Consider the following 21,899-nt stretch of genomic DNA (forward strand, 5'->3'; position numbering starts at 1 on the left):
CAGACGAATTTTCTGATTGGTCGTGGACCGCGGGTTGCTGGGGAGAGGCACGGAGAGGCGGGCACGAGTCCCAAGGCAGGCGCTGATTGGCTGGGATGAGAGCAGCTTTCCTTCCGATGATTCGGCTCTTCTCGGCTCAGTCTCAGTGAAGCGTTTGCAGCCGTCGTTTGATTAGTCGCTGCCGCTGCCCCCCTCGCGGATCAGGAGCTAGCGTCTCCCGCCCGTCTGCCGCCCCGGTGCCGCTGGGAGGAAGCGAGAGGGAAGCTGCCTGAGGGTTTGTCACCGCTGTTGATCCACCGCCTGAGTGAGCCAAGCCCGGGCCTCGCCGGTCTCCTGTCATTCTCGTAGCCGTTACCCTCAGGCCGCCACAGCCGCCGACCGGGACAGGCGCGCGCCATGGCCTCTGGAGCCGAGTAAGTGTATGCGCGCGCACGCCCTCCGGCTGCGGAAGCGCGCACCGTGGGACTCGCCGCGCTGGGTAGGCCCGGTCGGGCCGCGTCTGAGAGGCTAGGCCGGGAGGAGAGGGACGGAAGGAGAGGAAAGGGGCGAGTGAGGGCCTCGGGCCGGACTGTGCACCCGCGCGCCCCCCCTAGGTCGGGCCCGCGCTGTGCCCGGGTCTGACCTGGGCAAGATGGTGCTGTGTCATGCAGGCCTCGGCCGGCCTGGCTAGCTCCCTCGGCACGGCGGCCCCGGCCTACTTAGGCCTTAGGGTCCACGCTGCCGGCGCGGAGCCCTTTGGAGCTGGGAAGCCCTTCGCCCACTCCACTGACCGCACGCGGAAGACCCTAAGCCCGCGAAGAGAAAAACACTGCAAGCCGGAGGCCCAGACTGGGCCCAGTGGGCGTGGACTTTGAGCCACGTGAAGGCCTCCAGGAGCCCTGAGCCTCTGGGGAAGGCCGGGCCGAGCAACCTGGGGGAAGCCAGGTCGGCCTTGGTGGAGGGGGTGGGCCTTGCCCGAGGTTGGCGTCTTTTGCACCCTAGGTAGTGAGGGCCTGTTAGGTCGTGCTTTTCTCAAATGGCAATTTTTTTTTCACCATGTTAGGCCTGTTGTAAATACCAGGAAGCTTTACCTATTATTTTTATTATTATTATTTTGGAGTGTTTGAGGGTGGCTGGAAAGGTATTTTTCTATTTTTTAAGGTGCTGAAGTTAGAATCTGAGTTTGTTTTGCTTTCTGTATTTTGGCTTTCACAGACTGCAGGTTAGAGTTGGCTTAACTCTTAAATAACTCTTAAACACACACACACACACACACACACACACACACACCACACACACACACACACACACACCCCCCCCCCACACACACACACACACACACACACCTTCCCCAAGCAGCTACGATCAGAGATTGTCTGGGCCTTAGGATTTTAGAGCCCCAACTTGATCTTTTAGGAAAGCATCAAATGAAACCTGGTCACTTCGTCCTGTTCAGTTTAGAAACTAGAGCTTCCTATACAGAAAACAAAAACCAGCAAGCCTAGGAAACTATTTTATACAAATCTCGATTTCTTTCTTTTTCTTTCTTTTTTTTTTTTTTTTTTTTTTTTGAGGCAGCTGGGTGTTTTTAAGTTTCATTTCCTTGAGATGAGGTATTCACTCATTTACTTAGTTAAAAGGACTAATGTTTAAATAACCAGGGTGGGTGGGGTGGTGCATGCCTTTAATCCCAGCACTTGAAAGGCTGAAAGTTCTAGGCAAGCCTTGGATTTCCTGGGCTACTTAGACCTTACCTCAAAAAAAAAAAAAAAACAATAAAATATACTTTTAAAATATTTTGTGATATTTTACCTTTGTTTTATTTTTCTTAATTAAAAATTTTGTTTGTTTTTAGAGACAGGGTTTCTCTGTGTATCCCTGGTGGTTCTGGAACTCACTCTGTAGACCAGGCTGGCTTCGAACTCAGAGATCCACCTGCATCTGCCTCCCAAGTGCTGGGATTACTGTCCATGCTCCACCATTGCCTAGTGTAGACCAGATTTGCCTCAAACACACCATGCAGTCAAGGCTGTTTTTGAATTCCTGGTCTTTCTGTCCCCTATCCCCAAAGTAATGGGATTTATAGGAAGGCATGCCCCACTGGCATCATAGGTGCTTTCTACCTTTAGGTTCTTCCCTGAACTTCTTCCAAGTTCCCTTGTGTAGTCTTTATGTTCTGGAAAGGACCTGAATCATGCACACGATGGGAGAATAAACATTTAGAGCTGCATTTGCTCTCAGCTTTGTTAGAGGTTACCAGCTCTAATCTCCATGGGTAGTTGAAGTACAGGTCTTTAAGAGCTATACCACTCATCTCTAGAGCCATGGTCTGGACTCATGTCATGAAATGCAGTTTTATTTCTTTCTTCCTTTCTTTTTTTCCTTTCCTTTCCTTCCTTCCTTTCTCTCTTTCTTTCTTTTTTCTATACAGGTCCAGATAGGGTCTCTGTATGACATCCTGGCTGTCCTGGTACTTTGGAGACTAGGCTGGCCAATGCTAAGTGTTGGGATTAAAGGTGTTCGCCACCATGCCCCACTTCTAAAATGCAGTTTTGAGATTAAAACAAAATGATAACTTGAAGTATTATCATCAATTCAGTCTTGTAAATAAAATAAGATGAACAGCCTCTGGGGGGGGGGCATTTTGATAGATATGGTGGATTTACACTTTTATTTTGGGAACCTCAGCAGCATTGTGGCCAAAGTGGCATACCCTTTGAGTTGAGGAGGCAAGTTGGAGTTAAGGAAACTACTCTGGGAAACTAGTTTATCCATATTAAAGATGTAACATAGCTGAGTGTGGTGATGCATATGCCTGCTTTCAGTCAAGAGGCAAAGACAGGATCACTGCAAGTTGAAGGTCAGCTTGGTTTACATAGCTAGACAGGGCTATATATAACAAGACCCTTTATTAAATAACAAAAAAAGCCAACAAAAATAGTCTATAAGTGAAGGTAAGCTATTTCCATTGACAGTGCTTTTTTTGTTAGATTTTGCTGTCTCATCTCAGTTTCTAGAACAATGTGATGCTTTGTAGATACTCATTTATGATTACTACTGTTATTGAAATAATCTTGCTATGCTGCTTAGGCTGGTCTAGAGTCTCCTGGCAATTACTGAGGTACAGGCATGAAGTGCTATACCTGCCTTTTATTATTAATTTGTTGCAGAAATGGTTGTTTCTCCCCTTCATTTACTTTTTTTCCATTGTTGACCTCTTCTTTGGGTGGGAGGGGGCTAATACTCATGTTTCTCAAACCTTGGAAGAAAAGTGTTTGGTTTTAAAGAGATAATGTTTCACTATATAGCCCTGGTCTGGAACTCTGTATGCAAAATTGGGCATCAAATGCATGGATATCTATTAAAGGCTGTGTAACTCTTCCTGGCCAGAGATAAATTTTCAAAGGGGGAGTCCACTGAGTCCATTAAGTAAAGGTTAGAAATGAGCTAGTTATGTGGCATTTAGTACCAGTGTAATGGCTTAGTAGGTAAAGGCACATACTACCAAACCAACAGCCTAAGTTCAATCCATTGAACACACATGGTAGGAAGGCAAAGCAACTATCATAACATATATACAGTCAGGCAGATAAACATAAATGTAGAAAGAAAGGAATTAGTATCACTGTCCAGGGAATAATGCTAGCATCTAGGAAATTAATAGAAAATCAGTTGCTCGGGAGGGGCCCATGAGATCCCACTAGTCCTTCAGGAGTTACTGGCAGCTAATGGTTTGCATGGGTAAAGGGACAGGACACATTTCCTAAAGTAGTATAGCTACTGGTAGGTTGCTCCTGTAAATAAACCCACCCACATCATTTAAACTCTTAATTAAACTAATTATATCATGTATACAAAACAGAATCATGAAAGAACAGCTATTAGGAAGAAGGGGATCAGTGGGAGAGGGACAAAAGGGGCAGTGGGGGCTGATATAAAAATACATGCATGCATGAAAATGACAATGAAACTCATCATGTATAATTAATACAGGTAATAAGCTTTAAAAGGAACTTAGTTTCCTCCCCACCTCCACCCCTCTTCAAGACAGGGTCTTTCTGTCCCTGGAACTCACTCTGTAGATGACTGGCCTTGAACTCAGAGGTGTCCCTCCCTTGGAGTGCTACCGGCTAGCAGGAATTTAGGTGGTTTTTGTTGTTGTTGTTTTCATTTTGTTTTGTTTTCATTTCGTTTTTCGAGACAGGCTTTCTCTATATTGCTTTGGAGCCTGCCCTGGAACTTGGAACTAGCTGTTTACCAGGCTGGCCTCAAATTCACAGAGATTCTGCCTGCCTCTGCCTCCCGAGTGCTGGGATTAAAGGCATTTGACACCAACGCCTGGCTGAATTTAGTTTCTTAATTTAAGTGAGGATTTGAATTTTCCCTTCTTTCAAAATTTCTTGATTTTTGTTTTTGGATTGACAAAAGTCATGTGCTTTTACAGAAATGCCAGGAAACTCCTTTAGAGTTGGATCCCCTTTCTAGAGGTTCTAGATATATTTTTTGTCCTGTTCTACTTTTTGTAATAGGTTTTTGTGCTTCGTGTTCCTGTGGTACTAGGAAATGTTCTTGGGTTCATCAGGTTTATTTTTTGAGGAGGGTAGTGCTAAAAGTTGTGTTTTGTTGTACTGAGGCTTGATTGGTGGTGGAATATGGCCTTCCTAAATCTTCTCTACTTAGCTTCATTCCTTTGGGAGACAAGCAGTAAGAGAACTCTTTCAAAACTCTGCAGTTAATCATGGTGACCATGTGCCAGGCATTATGAAAGCATTTATGTTTTTTAATCTCACTTAAAAGAATGAACCTTGAGGTAGTAGGTTGTAGTCTTCATTTTACATGAATCCAGAGAGGTTAACTAACTTGATTGCAATCACAACTAAGCATTGCCAGAGTTGGAATTTATACCTAATAATAGGTTTGGCTGTAAAAGCCCCTGTTCTATATAGCCTAAGAGTCTGACTAATTTTTTCTCTGATTGCTGCTGAGCATTTACTTCTGTTATGTCTTTTAATATTCTTTGGCCAGTTTCCTGACTTTGGGATAGGATCCCTTGGGGCCTAGCAGAATGGAACAACAGCATTCAAAATACTAAAATACTGGAATGGGAATGAGATAAATGCTGACTATGTTCCTTGTGAGCTTAACTGGATTTCTTTTATTAGCTTTTAAGCTTCATCTATCCATTCTTTTTTGCCTAAGTGAATCTTAGAGATTGGTGGGGCTAAGTATCTGTTAGGCCCAACTTCATTTTTTTTCTTCTAGTTCAAAAGGAGATGATTTGTCAACAGCCATTCTTAAACAAAAGAACCGTCCCAATCGGTTAATTGTTGATGAAGCTATCAATGAAGATAACAGCGTGGTGTCCTTGTCCCAGGTAAGTAGGGTGTACAGTACAGTCTTTACTACACTTAAAAGTAGATAGATTTCCTCAGCTTTCTTTTGTCATTTTTCTTGCAGTGACAGATAAAGTGGGGTTTATAGGGAATTCTGGCTTTTGCCTACCAAAAGGTCAGTGACCCAGTCTTTTAATCATGATTTTTTTCTTAGCCCAAGATGGATGAACTGCAGTTGTTCCGAGGTGACACAGTGTTGCTAAAAGGAAAGAAGAGACGGGAAGCTGTGTGTATTGTACTTTCTGATGATACATGTTCTGATGAGAAGATTCGGATGAATAGAGTTGTTCGGAATAACCTCCGTGTCCGCCTAGGGGATGTCATCAGGTGTGTGTGTGGGGGGGTTGGGGAATGGATTCTTGACCTTTTAGGGAATGGGAGGCCAGATACTACAGCCTGCATTGTAGACACAATTCCCCCCCTCCCATCACAACCAGGATGGAGTCCTTGGTAGCTGCTTTGTAGGAATCTACCTGGTCATGGGAAGACTCACATTTCCAAGGTTGTCTCTAGGTTGCATGGCTTTTCTAGACTTCAAAATCCACCCCTGCATGGTCCTTAGGACAAATCGTCATTTCCATGGCTTTCTTGATGCTTCTGTTCCCCCTCTACCAGGGAGGTATGATTCCTCTACTTATACCTGGATTGGAGACACTGTATGAAGATGTTTATCTAGTAAACTACCCTACTGCTGTCACTGATTAATGGCTTGTGATAGGTCTATTTTGAAATAAGTGGAAGGGGTCTTGTAACAGTACTTTAAAAAAAAAAAAGTAAACCTAGGCTAGGCTTGGTGGTGTATGCCTTTAACTCCAGCCCTTGGGAGACAGGTGGGTCTATGAATTCAGGCTAGCATGGTCTATATAGTGAGACCCTGTCTCCAAAAAGGAAAGCAAAAAAAAAAAAAAAAGTCAACCTGGGGAAGAAAAGCATATATCTGGGAGAGCTAGACCTAGGATTGCTCTAGTATGACTGATTCTGGTTGTTCTACACAGGTAGGCACAAGGCTTCCACAGTCTCCAGTTACCTGGCCAGGACCAATCAAGTTTCTGAAGTCTATTTAAGTACCTTTTTGAGACTGCTTAGTCAACTTTCTCAAGGTGTTTTGATCTTGTAATTGAGATTATTCTTTCACTGACATTAAAAGTTTTAACTTGTCAAAACCTTGCCTTTCCCCCTCTTCCTTGTAAAAGTGGGATATCGATATTAGCTAGAAGGCCAGACATGATGGCACATACCCATATTCCCAGTAGTAATCTCAGCACTTGGGAGAGATAGGAGATGGTCAGTATTAATTAGACAGAATTATCCTTGAATGCTCCATATTGAAGACTCCAGTGGTAGAGCTGTGTGTATGTGGGGCTTCCAGATATCCTTAATTTTGGCTTAGTGGTGAGTGGACTTCTGTTTCCTCATTGTGGATGTGACTTGTCTTAGTTCTGCTTGGCTGTTCCTTTGCTTCCTCTCCCACCTTGCTTTCCTTCTTCTCTTCACCTAAGGCCATCCCTGCATTTTCTCTTTCGCTTGCCATCAGCTGTCTGTGCCAGGCCCTTTCGGACACCCAGTGCTTGGGGCTGCAGTGTGGTTGGTAATGTGGAGTCTGCTTGTCATCCTCAGCATCCAGCCATGCCCTGATGTAAAGTATGGCAAACGTATCCACGTGCTACCCATTGATGACACGGTGGAAGGCATCACTGGCAATCTTTTTGAGGTATACCTTAAGCCGTATTTCCTGGAAGCTTATCGCCCCATCCGCAAAGGTGAGAGAAACTGAGTTTAAGACTGGTTGTTACTTGAATAAAATTTGGGAAAAAAATCCATGTTATTTTATATGTATGAATATATGTATCCTGCACAGGTACTTAGTTTGTATATCTTCTTACCTCCTGTGCTCCAGGATATTAAGTAGTTGTCATATATCTCTGAAGGATGATCTGTTTTTGCTGGCTGTCAAGTTGAAAGTGTACAGCTCTACCACTGTTGGTTATAGTGAAAGCTTAGGCTGTCTATACTTTAACAATTAAAAAGAGCTTTTGCCATACTATGTCTGTATACTAACCTTGAGTAGCAGAGGAATGTAATACAGATTAGAGTTTTACTATTGCCTATTATAGGGAAGGAGGGTATAAGTAATACCTACGAATGAGCTTTGTATTTTAGATCATGGGGTCTAGTGAAGAATTTTCTCTTGGTCTTGTACTTAACACCTCTAATTTCACTTGTATTGCTTTGTATTGTAGGAGATATTTTCCTTGTCCCGGGGTGGGATGCGTGCTGTGGAGTTCAAAGTAGTAGAGACAGATCCCAGCCCTTACTGTATTGTTGCTCCAGACACAGTGATCCACTGTGAAGGAGAGCCAATTAAGAGAGAGGTGAGTTACCCTGATCACAGTTCCTAGTTTTTTGTTTGTGGTGCTGGGGAATTGAATCCAGGGTCTTGTGTATGTGAGGCAAGTAAAGTCATGGATATATGGATTTACCAGACCAGTAAATTGAAGTGGAGCTTATTAGTAAATAACTTACCTGAAAGCAATTAATAAGTGCAGTGGTATTCCTGCTCTGAGGAGACAGACCTTCCTCTCCTATGCTCTCCTTAACCAGAAAGGGCTTCCAGCTCTAAGCTCTCCCCCATCCCATTATGTCCACGCCTGTGACCATACCAAAAGGCATGGTCACTGCTACAGGTGTGGAGGCAGATCTATCACTACAGGCAGGTACTCTGCCACTGAAATAAATCCCCATCTCCTTTTTTTTTTTTTTTTTTTTTTTTTTTTTAAACCACTCAAGTGGCATTGGAGTTGGTTGTTAAGCTGAGTGCTTTTTGTAGATTAGGTGGCCTTATGGAAGTGGAACACCACCTAAAAATTTATTGAAAGAACCAGTGCCATGGATTTGAGATAAAGTCTAAAGGATAGCATTGAGTGTACATGCCAATAATCCTAATTTTATGAGGTGGAAATGGGAGGATTGCTTAAGTGAGTTCAGCATGAATGGTCTGTGAAGTGAGATCCTATCTCAAAAAATATAAATGGGCTGGAGAGATAGCTTGATGAAGAGTGAAGGTTGCTCTTCTAGAGGTACTACATTCAATTCACCACCCACATGGCCATATTTGATCATATCATCCCTCTTTGCTACACTCCCCCTTGTTTGTTTGTTTGGTTTTTGTATTTTCTATCTAACAGTCCTGGCTGTTCTTGAACACACTTTGTAGACTAGGTCTGCCTCCCTAGTGCTGGTATTAAAGGTGTGCTCTACCACTGTCCAGTTTGTTTGCTTTTAAGACAGGGTCTCACTATTTTGCTTGGGCTGACGTGGAATTCAAAGATATACTTGCCTCTGCATCCCAAGCTGAGAGAGATTAAAGGCATGTGCCCAATTCCACTGATCCCTTTTTCTTTCAAAATCTTCGTGTCTGTTTTTCTTTTTTCTTTGGTGGCCCACTAAATTTATTTAAAGTTTATCAATGGTAGGGGGGAGGGAGTTATTGAACAGCTACAGCTTACCAGTGACTATACCACTAAGGAATATGATTCTGTCTGCCACTATTAACTGTCTGTAGCTCCTCAGGGTAGGTGCCTTATAAACCACCCTCATGACATTCAAAATGGGGCCAATCTATATAGGTCAGCTTTAGTCTTTTTAGGATCTCTTATCAATAAGATTAAGGACAGAGAGGTTTGGAGTGGTTTTTTTTCTTTTTTGTTTTTTTGTGTCATTCCTCCACCCCCCCCACACACACACACATACTCTCACGCACACACAGGGTATTGCTATATAGGCTGTCTTGAACTCACTTTGTAGCCTGAGCTGGCCTCAGTTTGGTCTTTTGTCTCTTCCTTTCAAGTGCTGAGATTACAGACATGTGTCATACCCTGGTTTAAGATGAGATCACTGTGGAAGAGAATCTAATCACATAACATATTTTCCCTATACTAAATAGTGGGAGGATTTAGAGAAATTGTATTTTTGCTGACAATGATATTCCTGTTTTCTTTGTTCTCAGGATGAGGAAGAATCTTTGAATGAAGTAGGCTATGATGACATTGGTGGCTGCAGGAAGCAGCTAGCTCAAATAAAGGAGATGGTGGAACTGCCACTGAGACATCCTGCACTCTTTAAGGCAATTGGTGTGAAGGTGAGCATCCTGAGCTCTATAGGGGATCTAGATCTAGGATGGTGCATAATAACACCCCAGTGTCTAATTCGTGACTGATTCCGGAAATGGTTTAAAGAGGCAATAATAATATTCTTTGCATTTTTTTTAGAAGGCTATAAATTCATTAGAGCCATTGTCAAGAACAAAATGGGTAGCATATTGTGTGTGTGTGTACATACATATGTATATGTACAGGTACATAAACATATACAAATATACCTAACAGTTCTTATTTTATGGGTCATATTAAAATCTTCATAGTAAGTTTGCCAATCTTTGTAGTTCATTACTCAATAAAAGAAGAAACTTTATTGAACATTAGGTTCCTGGGTTAAACATTTTAAAAACCATCTATCTAGAATAGTTTTTTGACCTTTTCTATATAATGGAATGCACCAAAGATGAAATGACTAATATGCCTAGTAAGCATACCAATGGTTTTGTCTTGAAAGCAGTGTTCTGTGGATAAGGCTGCAGACAATTTCAAAGAGGAAAAATTGTAGTTGATTATTAATTGGAAAAATTGTAGTTGATTATTAATTATAAAAAAAAAATATTTGGGCTGGATGGTGGTGGTGTATGCCTTTAATCCCAGCACTTGGGAGACAGAGGCAGATGGATTTCTTAAGAGTTCCAGGCCAGCCTGGTCTACAGAGAGTGGGTTCGAGGATATCTCCCCCCCCCCAAGACATTTTAACCTGAGAGTAAATCAGAATAACAGTTCTCAACCTGTGAGTCATGACCATTGGAAAACATTTTCTGATGGTCTTATGAACTGAGATACCTCAGTAGCAAAATTACAGTTATGAAGTAGTAATGACGAAAATTTGAGAAATACATGTTTGCTGATGGTCCTGACCCACAGATTGAGAACCTTTGTCCTAGAAGGTTGTAAGCACCTCTGAAAGCCACTAACAGTGAAAAGCAGACCTTGCTTTATTAAATAGCCTGGTTTGCCAAATTGACTGACCCTTGTCATAACTTGTTAAACTCCTGTGTAAGTTGAATTTATAAATGTTACCAGCTTGCTGGTATCACTTTTCCTGCCAGTAACAGAAATGTGTATGATTATCTAGTCAGTGTTTACTTCCAAGGACTCATTCTTTGTGGTTTTTGATTGGCTGTTTGTTTTGGGCAGGGGGTTGGGGGCTTGAGAAAGTTTTTTTATGTAGTCTCTGGCTATTTTGGAACTCACTGTGTAGACAAGGTTAGTCTCAAGATCTACCTGCCTCTGCCTTAGTGCTGGGATTAAAGATGTGTGCCACCAGACCTGGCTTTTTTTGTTTGTTTGTTTGTTTGTTTTTGTTTGGTCTCCCATTGTAACCAGGTCTGGCCTCAAGCATGTAATCTTTCCACCTTATTTTTCTCAGCTGTGATTATAAACATGTCTCAAAAGCTTGCTTGTTCTTTTTTATTATTAATTTATGTGTAGCATGAGCTTTCAGTGTTTGGAGAGGCCAAAAGAAAGCATCAGGTCTACTGGAACTGGAATTATAGGTGGTTGTCAGTCACAACTAGAGTCCTATGGAAGAGCAGCCAGTGCTCTTAAATGCCATGGTTCTTAACCCTCATTAGAGCCCTAGTCAAGCTAGTTTATGATGGATGGAGTTAGGGGAGGGTAAGTTCCTGACCTTAACCACTTTCTATTGTCCTCAGCCTCCTCGGGGAATCTTGCTATATGGACCTCCTGGGACAGGGAAAACCCTGATTGCCCGAGCTGTGGCAAATGAAACTGGAGCCTTTTTTTTCCTGATAAATGGTAAGAAACTTGAGCTATCCTGTATCTGACTAGGCCCATTTATGAGTTGGGCAGCTCACAGGTGTATCCATTAGCACCCATAACCTTCAGCATATTTTTTAAAAATTGTTTTAGCAAGTTTGTTCTGTATTTTGTCTGCATTTATATCTGTATACTATGTGTGTGCAGTGCCTGAGGAGTCCAGAAGAGAACATCAGGTCCTCTAGAACTGGAGTTAAAGCTGACTGAATCACCATATAGGTGTTGGGGATTGAACTGGGACCTCCAGCAAAGTAGCCAGTGCTTTTAACTGCTGAGCCATCTGTCCAGCCCAGCTTTTAGTTTGTGTGTGTGTGTGTGTGTGTGTGTGTGTGTGTGTGTGTTTTTCATTCATGTGTAGGAGTATGCATGCATATGTGTTGGGTTGGATTCAGAGGATAAGCTCATGTTCTTCAGATGCAGTCCACTTTTTCAAAAGCCTTAATGGCCTGGAACTGTTTGAGTGTATTAGGTTGACTAACCAGCCAGCCCCAGGAATCCTGTCTCTCCAGTGCTGAGTTTACAAGTGTGTTGTCACCATATTTGTCTTTCTGTCTTTTCTTGTTTTCTTATTTTACATATCTATCCCAGTTCCCTGTCCCTCTCTCCTTCTCTCCCCCTCCCTCCCATGGCCCCGACCACTCTCCCATCCCTCCCTCCACAGGGAGGGTGATCCCTTCCAAGAGGGGTCAACAAAATCTGTCAAGTCATTTGGAGTAAGGACTAGGCCCTCCCTCCTGCCTCTAGGTTTGGGAGTATCCATCCATGGGGAATGTGCTTTCAAAGTCCTTTTGTGTGCCAGGGATAAATCCTGGTTCCACTGTCAGAGGTCCCTGAGACTACCCAGGCCTTCTAAGTGAGACCCTATCTTCAGGGGTTCTGAGTCAGCCCAATGCTGGATTCCCAGCTCTCAGTCTGGGGGTTCATTAGCTCCTTGTTCAGGTCAGCTGTCTCTGGGTTTCTGTAGCCTGGTCTTGTCCTCCCTCTCTGCATCTGGATTCCAGTGTTTAGCTGATGAATGAGTATGTTTTGGGGGGGTAGAGACATGGTTTCACTGTGTGACCCTCTAATTTGCTTTGTAGACCAGATTGGCCCTTGAACTCACAGAAAACTGCTGGCCTCTGCCTCCTGTTCTCTGTCTTTTCTTTCCTTGAGAAAGATTGTGCATAACCTAAAGACATTTAGGGAAACAAGGTGTAATGATAAAACTTTCTGTTTTGTTTTGGAGGCAGAGTTTCACTATGTAGTCCTGGAACTCAAATCCACCTGCCTCTGTCTCTGCCTCCCCAAGTGCTGGGGTTAAAGATGTGTGCCACTACCACCTGGATAAAAATCTATATTCTTATCTGAAAGTCTTTGGGGAATATGGGCTGAAAGATCATTTGTCTATCTTCAGAATGATATTTAGATCTTGGATCCAGTGATAATTAAGCCTTTTAGTAAATCATCTTTGCTATCTTCACAGTTGAAACTGCTATGGGACGTATGCAGAGTCCATTGACTTCTTTCTGGTCTGGTATCTGGCTTGATAATGGGTGGAGAATGCTATGAGAGACAAAAATTACTGCATTCTTACTTAGAACCTATATTGGGGCTAGGGGGAAAATTAATTTATTGTGTATGTGTGATCGTGTACACATGGAAGTCAGAGGACAACTTGAGGGTATAGTTCCACCATGTGGGGTCCAGGATTAAACTCTGGTTATCAGGCTTTTGTAACAAATACATTGACTGGATAAGCCATCTCATTGGCCCTGTCATTGTTCTATATCTTTTCAGGTCCTGAGATCATGAGCAAATTGGCTGGTGAATCCGAGAGCAACCTTCAGTAAAGCCTTTGAGGAAGCTGAAAAGAATGCTCCTGCTATCATCTTCATTGATGAGCTTGATGCCATTGCACCCAAAAGAGAGAAAGTAGGAACTTAATCAAGGGGATGGTGGGGACTTGAAAGGTCCTGCCATAGCTTCTAACCAGACATGCTGTTTTCACAGACTCATGGGGAAGTGGAGCGTCGTATTGTGTCTCAGTTGTTGACCCTTATGGATGGCCTAAAGCAGAGAGCACATGTGATAGTTATGGCAGCAACCAATAGACCCAATAGCATTGACCCGGCCCTACGGCGATTTGGTAAAAGCCTCAAACTCTTTCCAACTTGTTCTTTTTGTTTGGTTGGTTTTTTAGAGAGAGGGTTTCTGTCTTGAAACCCTCTGTGTAGCCCTTGCTGTCTTGGAACCCGCTGCAGATCAGGCTGGTCTATAACTCAGATCACCTGCCTGAGTGCTAGGATTAGCAACCTTAATTCATTCTTACTCGATGGTATATTATAGTTCTGCTGGCTTGGTTTCCTTGTCTTACCTCTGTTATCTACATTGCTTGGGGGGGTGACAGGGTGACAAAAGTTTCTCTGTAACAACCGTGGCTGGAACTCACTTTGTGGATTAGGCTAGCCTTGAACTCAGAGATCTGCCTGCCTCTTCCATCTCAGTGTTGGGATTATTAAAGGCATGGGCCACCATCACCTGGCTCATATTCAGAATTTCTTTTAAGTACTTTGCTGTGTCAGGGCCTAAGGTTTTTTCCATTCTGTATTCCCTCCAGAACAGTGGTTCTCAACCTTCCTAATGCTGCCACCCTTTAATATAGTTAGTTCCTCATGTTGTGGTGATTCCCCCCCCCCCCCCCCAACCATAAGATTACTTTTTGCTAATTCCATAACTGTATTTCACTGCTGTTATTAATCATAATGTAAATGTCTGGTAATGGGACCCCCGTGAAAGGGCCCTTTGACCCCCAAAGGGGTTGTGACCCACAAGTTGAAAACTATTACTCTAGAGTAACTACCTATTTTGGTTTGCCTAAACCTGAAGAATTTCCAGGTTATGAGGCATTAATATTAACTCTAAATAAGAGTTCTGGAGTGACTTCTCTGTGGACCAGAAATTGTTCCTGTTTTACATTACAGGTCGCTTTGACAGAGAGGTAGATATTGGAATCCCCTGATGCTACAGGACGCTTGGAAATTCTTCAGATCCACAAGAACATGAAACTGGCAGACGATGTGGACTTGGAACAGGTGGAGTGGTGATGGCTGGCCAAAACCTTGGATAGCTCTGTTTTTAGGAAGTTGCAAGGGACTACAAACATGGCCTAAGATAAGAGTTCATATTAGTAATTCCAGAATTTGGGGAGGGTGAGGCAGGAGGATTTTGAGTTTGAGGTCAGTGTGGGCTATACAGCAAGAATCTAACTTTCCTTGTTTTAGAGCTGCATGGAGCGTATTTTGATTTTAGGGCAGAAAATATGTTTCTTAGTTGTTGCTGTGTTTAAGTAATTCATACATTGTTGGAACAGCCTTATTTCCAGCTCCCAAATCCAGGCTTGAGTTATTTAACACCTCTGCCAGTAAAAGGTGTGCTGTAGTATATCTCTTCAAGGAAATAGGAGGAATCAGAGATAGGAATCATGGGATGCAGTGAGGATTCTGTTTCTGACATATTAAGGAAGTGGGGTCTTGAGGATAGTCAGTAGATCTTTCTTTTCTTTGCAGGTAGCCAATGAGACTCATGGCCATGTAGGTGCTGATTTGGCAGCCCTGTGTTCAGAGGCTGCTCTTCAGGCCATCCGGAAAAAAATGGACCTTATTGATCTTGAGGATGAGACCATTGATGCTGAGGTCATGAATTCCTTGGCAGTTACTATGGATGATTTCCGGGTAAGGACCATATTCACAAATTAAAACACAAATAGTTATTTTGTATGTGCATCCATCCACCTCAATCTCATTGCCCCTTTTCAAACACCCTTTTTAGTGGGCCTTGAGTCAAAGCAACCCATCAGCACTTCGGGAAACTGTGGTAGAGGTGCCACAAGTAACCTGGGAGGACATTGGAGGCTTGGAAGATGTCAAGCGGGAGCTTCAGGAGCTGGTTCAGGTAGGCAAGTTTGCTCTAGGGTGGTGGGTCATTGCCTCAATATGTAGTAATTGGCCTTTTAGGTCTCAGACTCAAAATTTTACTTAGAATTATGACTACAATTCAAAAGCCTACTGTTACCCAGTTTTAGGTAGTAAGAAGCCTATCTTTAAAAAACTAGCATCATAGACCATAGGATGTGCCATTAAGTAGATGATATGCTTCTGATTAATAACGGTTTTATTTAAAATATTGAGGTTGCCCTTAAATCGTCTTTGCTTTTCTTCTAGTATCCTGTGGAGCATCCAGACAAATTCCTCAAATTTGGAATGACCCCTTCCAAAGGTGTTCTCTTCTATGGACCTCCTGGCTGTGGGAAGACCTTGCTGGCCAAAGCCATTGCTAATGAATGCCAGGCTAACTTCATCTCCATTAAGGGTCCTGAGCTGCTCACCATGTGGTTTGGGGAATCTGAGGCCAATGTCAGGGAAATTTTTGACAAGGTGAGCTATCAAAGGCTGGCTGTTTGTGCATTTGGGGGCAAGGTAGGATAAGAGGCTATTTCTACAGAGTCAAGACTATTTAAATTTATTACTAGCAGCTCAGTGGGGGCCTTGGTGATTACTGTGTTTTCTTCTGAAGTCTGAGATATTAATATTTGAGTTGATCTCTTTCTCTCTCCCAGGCACGGCAAGCTGCCCCCTGTGTACTCTTCTTCGATGAGTTAGATTCAATTGCCAAGGCTCGTGGTGGTAATATTGGAGATGGTGGTGGAGCTGCTGACCGAGTCATTAATCAGATCCTGACAGAAATGGATGGCATGTCCACAAAAAAGAATGTGTTTATCATTGGAGCTACCAACCGGCCTGACATTATTGACCCTGCTATCCTAAGACCTGGGCGTCTTGATCAGCTTATCTATATCCCACTTCCTGATGAGAAGTCCCCGTGTCGCCATCCTGAAAGCTAACCTGCGCAAGTCCCCAGTTGCCAAGGTAGGTGCAAAGTTGTTAGCCACGGGGACTTTTTTCTATCCTGGGTAGGATACCATTGGAGATTTGTGGGTTTTCTAAAGGAAACATGAAAGATTTGTGAATATTAGTATAATTTAAGAAATACAAAATAAAATGGAGTGGCAGAGGCAGGAGTAGCTCAAAGGTCTATGTCTACCATGGGAGGAGGGTACAATGCTAAAGTAGCTCTTTTGCTTCCTTTAGGATGTGGATTTGGAGTTCCTGGCTAAGATGACAAATGGCTTTTCTGGAGCTGATCTGACAGAAATTTGCCAACGTGCTTGTAAACTGGCCATTCGTGAATCTATTGAGAGTGAGATTAGGCGAGAACCGAGAGAGGCAGACAAATCCATCAGCTATGGTGAGTCAGTACTCTGTTCAAATGTGCCATTCTAGGGACCATCCTTGATGACCTAGGTTTGAGAGTAGAAGGTATTAGGAGAGTCCTTTGACTATGATATTAAGCAGGGTATCTAAGAAAATGAATACTGAACAGCTAAGCTGGGTGTGGTACATGTCTATTCCAGCTCTCAGTGGTGGATACAGGAAGATGAGAAGTAAAGGAGCCTACATGAGACTTTTATCTCAAAAAAAGGAAGTGAACCTATGTTGAAAAGTTTGGGTTGGCTATGTACTCAGTTTAAATTTGATGCCTTGAGGGAAATGAAAGTATGATAGAACAGGTTTTTTTTTGTTTTTTTTTTTTTTTTTAATATTCATTGGTGTTTTGCCTGCATGTATATCGGTGTGAGGGTGTCTGATTCTCTGTAACTGCCATGTGGGTGCTGGAATTGAGCTTGGGTCCTCTGGAAGAGCAGCTAATTCTCTTTTAACTGTTGAGGCATAGCTCCAACCCTCTGGAAAAGGATTTTTAAACTTAAAGAGTCTGGACTTTTCCATCCTGGTGGAGAAGGGAATCCATGCACTCCTAAAATGGAAAAATTAAGTATATGTATAAGAGCGTAAAAACTGAAATTTATAATTCTGTCTCTACTGTGGTTCCAATGTTGGGAGGTTTATGAATGAATAAGAAATGAGCAAGTGGCTTTCCTTACCCTTTGGAGAGGGTCTTTGTGTCAATAAACTACAACAATAATGGGAGGGTAGGGAGTTGAGGGATAGAGTGCAAGCTGGGTCCTAACTAGAATAAGTGATCTGTGCTATCAACTTTATAGGAAGTAGAAGAGGATGATCCAGTGCCTGAAATCCGCAGAGACCACTTTGAAGAAGCCATGCGCTTTGCCCGTCGTTCTGTCAGTGATAATGACATTCGGAAGTATGAAATGTTCGCCCAGACACTTCAGCAAAGTCGAGGTTTCGGCAGCTTCAGGTAATGTTGTTGGTGGCAATGGACAGTTCCTAAGGTGCTTGGGGGACTTGTAGACAGAGTGGTGGGAGTCATAAGGAGGCTAGAGCAACAGTTGTGAAAACCTTGCAAAGCCCTATCCATATCCTCTTTCTTTTGGCTTTTTTCTTGTATATACAGATTCCCTTCAGGGAACCAGGGTGGAGCTGGCCCCAGCCAGGGCAGTGGAGGTGGCACAGGTGGCAGTGTGTACACAGAAGACAATGACGATGACCTGTATGGCTAAGTGATGTGCCAGCATGCAGCGAGCTGGCCTGGCTGGACCTTGTTCCCTGGGGGTGGGGGCGCTTGCCCAAGAGGGACCAGGGGTGTACCCACGGCCTGTTCGATTCCTCAGTCTGAACAGTTCAGCTCCAGTCAGACTCTGGACAGGGGTTTTCTGTTGCAAAAAATTACAAAAGCGATAAAATAAAGTGATTTTCATTTGGGAGGTGAAGAGTGAATTGCCAGCAAGGAGTGGGCCTTGGGCCTACACCATTTCTGTTGTAGTGTGGGGTGGTGCAGGCAACCTGTGGGGTGTGAACCAAGGCACTATCCTCGCCATCACCACAGTAAAGCATCAGTACTCTCAATATTGCCTAAGCCCTCCCTTACCCCTAGCCAATCTGGGTGGATGAGGGGCCTGTTTGCTGGGTGTTTATATAGAAAGTAGGCTGATTTTATTTTACATGCTTTTGAGTTACTGTTGGAAGACTAATCATAAGCAGTTTCTAAACCCCCCAAAAAAATAAAAAAAAAAAAAAATGACATGTTGTACAAGGACAATAAATGTTGGGTCAAATGGAGCCTGAGTCCCAGCCACTGTGCCTCTTCTTTTCCTGAAGTTTGCATCCTATTGACATATTCAGGGGGCCAAAAGAAAAGAAAAGAAAAGAAAAAAAAAAAAAAAAAAAAAAAAACCCAACCTGCTTTTGTGTGAGTGGTTGCATGCAGATAGGTTAGAGGACAATGTTGAGTGTCAGTCTTCACCTTCCACTTTTTTTTTTTTTTTTTTTTTTTTTTTTTTTAAGACTAGGTTTGCTGTTCCTTACATCTGGCTGGCAGTTTTGGGGGATTCTTTTTTCTCCCTCCTCAAGACAGGGGTTCTCTGCCTTGGCTGTCCTGGAACTCACTCTGTAGACAAGTGAGTCTAGCCTCAAACTCAGAGAGATCCATCTCCCAAAAGCTGTGAATAAAGGTGTGAGCCACCACCGCCTGACAGGGATTCTTTTTTCTCTCCTTCCCATCATGCTGCCTTGGAAACAGTAGGATTACATACTGTTGCATCTGACTTTGTGGGTCTTAGAGATTCAAACTCAGTTGTGTTTTGTTCACTAATCCATTTATCCTTTTTTCATACCCTTAATCCATAATTAAGGATGGGGATGTGTTTATTCCTTATCTCCTTACCATAAGGGAAAACCACCAGAGACAGGATAACACCGGGATACCTACTTCCCAGGGGAACTAGTTAATGATCTGTATTTTGTACTTGGGAAGGCCTTAAATCAGAAATTTCTAAAAAAATTTCTTAACTACTACACTCCTGAAGAACCCAATAAAACCAGGTCAGCCTGGTTACATGGTGAATTCTAGGACAGTCAGGGATGTATAGATTTTATCTCAAAAAAGAAGAAAAAGGGGGAAAAGTTGGTGGGCAGGAGAGATGACTCAACCATTAAGAACTCATACTCTGCAGAGGACTCAGTTCCTTGTACCACCCCTTCTTCATTACTTGCACACAGACACACATATCTTAAAATCTTGGGAGGTTTGTGCATCCCAGCCAAAAATTGTTTATTCCACCGTGCTAAACCTCCCAGCTCTGTATAATTTGGTCATTCAAGAATATGCCATAGTTAGGATTGCTGTTTCTGAAGTCAGTACCATGATAACCTTGCCCTAAGAGGGTGATAACAGTGAAAATAGCTATCAGTTCACCAAGCAGAATTGGTGAACTGAATTTCAAGTATACATGAACAAATTACAAGAACATAAGATGCTTAAGATTGGCTGAACATCTTGAATTTGTTCAATAATATATATATTATGTATATTATTTATATATATAATATATATATTAATGTATATATTTTTTGTAAGATTTATGTACTATGTATACAGTGTTATTATGCCTGCACACCAGAAAAGGGCATCAGATGGCTGTGAGCCTGGAACAGCAGCCAGAGCTCTTATCATCTAAGCCGTCTCTCTCCAGCCCCAAAATAGATCTTTTTATACTGTGAGGATTTGAGTGAGTTCCCCATGACTTAGCTTTTAGTCCTCTTGCCATTTGGGTATTCCTGATTATGTGGTCTATACTACCTGCTTTGCACTGTGTAGTGTCATCCTTGTAGGTTGGTAATATCATTACCTCATTAAGGCCCAGAGAGGCGCTCACTTGGAGAAAGACTTGGGATTCCATCAAGCTGTAAAAGCATGGCCAAAGACATGGATCAATTTCCTCAAGACAGTGGGATACAGGATAAGTTACTGAAAGGTGCATTAGGATGGTTTAATTGTCATACTACCATTGATGGACCTTTTAATCAGTTTTCTTAGCTAAAATGTTTGAAAATGCTCTCTGAGCTATAGGGTACTTCTTTAAGAAGAATATGATTAAAGAATGAGTTTCAGGTCAAAAATGGCATAAACATGTAACAACAGAAAAAGAGGCCATGCATTTGAAAGCAGGAAAGGGCATATGGAAAGGTTTGGAGTGAGGAAAGGGAAGGAGGAAATTATGTAATTATGGTTTTAAAACATAAAATACATATATAGAGACTTTATATATAGACTATAGAGACTCAATATAGCAAAGGCTGAGATAGAGTATAACTAACAACCTAAGATCTATTTGGGTCCAAGATACTCTCAGAATTTGCCTTTAGAAAGTTCAAAGCATGTACAATGCCACAAGCTTCTCATATCAAGTACAATTTTTGAGACAGAATATCACTGTAGCCCTATTTGGGAATTCATTAGGTAAACTAGACTGTCCTTTCAGAGGACTGTCTTCCTGAATGCTTGCATCAAAGGCTTATATCACCTCTCCAAGTTAATAACTGATGTGGTTAGGAATTGAACCTGGAACCTTGTGCATCCTAGTTAAGCACTCTACTGTTAGCTACAGCTTATTTCTCAGTTACATGTGTGGGTCTATGCATTGTGTGCTTCCTCAAGGCCAGAAGAGTTGAATTTCCTGGAGGTAGAGTTACAGGTTGTTGGTGAACTACCTATGGAAGCTCTGGGACTGAAATTTGGGTCCTCCATAAGAGCAGGATGCTCTTAACCTCTTAAGCTCTGAAATTTGGACTTGTGGAGAAATGTATCATCAACAAAGGCACTAAGGACTGAGAACAAGGGGGAAACCATACCAAAATAAGAATCTCTGAGCGTATGGAGGGTAGAGGATAACACTGGAGTGATGGACGGTACAGGGTGTGCTTGAGCAGTGTAAGGCATGCAAAGAGAGGTACCTGAGTTAATTTGGGACGGGTTAGGGAATCACCTATAAAACACTTCATATCCCCAAAGTGCATTTTATGCAAAAGTGAGAAATTAAGGTGCTTTGAAACTAATATTGCCATATTTAATATTAATTTACTTTTGAGCTGGGGGTGTAAATTGCCTAGCTTATGCATGGCCTTGGGTTTGATCCTCAGTACCCCACAAAAGAAGCCAATTCACTCCCCCCTTCCCTTATTTTTTATTTCTTGCATTGTAAATTTATTTTGAAATTTATGTGGCTAAGTGTCTTTTCTGCGGTTTTATTTGAACCGCATGTGTGCTTAGTGTCCTCAGAGGCCAGAAAGGAGTGTCACATCCCCTAAAACTGGAACCGAAGAAAGTTGTGAGCTGCTAGATGGGTGCTGAGAAACACAGGTCCTCTGGGAGAGTAGGCAGTTCTATCACCACTAAGTCATCTTTCTGGCCCCTTAGAGAGAGAGAGAGAGAGTGACAAGTACAAGTGGAGGTCACACAAATTTCAGGAGTCAATTCTCTCATCCATGGAATCCTAGGAATCAAACTGGTTGTAGGTCTTGGGGATAAACACCTTTATCCACTGAGCCATTTCACCAGTCCCTCTCCTCTCCCACCTTTTTATTTGAGACAGGGTCTTACATTGTGGTCCTGACTGGCCTGGAACTCTTTGTAGATCACATTGGTCTTGAACTCTCAGAGATCTGTCTGCCTCTAACCTCCTTAGTGCTGGGATTAAAGGAGAGTACACCATCATATTTAACCCTTTACCTTTAAGAAAAACCCAATCATCTAACTTACACATATTGTTGTGCTCATATAATTTAAATTTATTCTT

General features: G+C 42.6%; 1 protein-coding gene across 1 annotated transcript; it reads left to right on the top strand.

Moving 5' to 3' along the window:
• The first annotated feature begins 116 nt into the window (after window positions 1-116).
• LOC127225551 (transitional endoplasmic reticulum ATPase-like) lies at window positions 117-18,029 on the top strand. The gene is given in 22 exon segments (XM_051189057.1): window positions 117-413; window positions 5,242-5,353; window positions 5,527-5,699; window positions 6,990-7,132; window positions 7,613-7,629; window positions 7,631-7,744; window positions 9,379-9,510; window positions 11,188-11,290; window positions 13,088-13,137; window positions 13,139-13,222; window positions 13,301-13,436; window positions 14,272-14,303; window positions 14,305-14,382; window positions 14,857-15,021; window positions 15,119-15,241; window positions 15,511-15,723; window positions 15,906-16,166; window positions 16,168-16,215; window positions 16,438-16,563; window positions 16,565-16,594; window positions 17,409-17,563; window positions 17,720-18,029. Coding segments are annotated over 22 exon segments (2,418 nt in total). The 5' UTR covers window positions 117-396; the 3' UTR covers window positions 17,826-18,029.
• The last annotated feature ends 3,870 nt before the right edge of the window (window positions 18,030-21,899 follow it).

The sequence above is a fragment of the Phodopus roborovskii genome, unplaced genomic scaffold (genome assembly GCF_943737965.1).
Source record: "Phodopus roborovskii unplaced genomic scaffold, PHOROB, whole genome shotgun sequence".
NCBI classification, from domain to species: domain Eukaryota; kingdom Metazoa; phylum Chordata; class Mammalia; order Rodentia; family Cricetidae; genus Phodopus; species Phodopus roborovskii.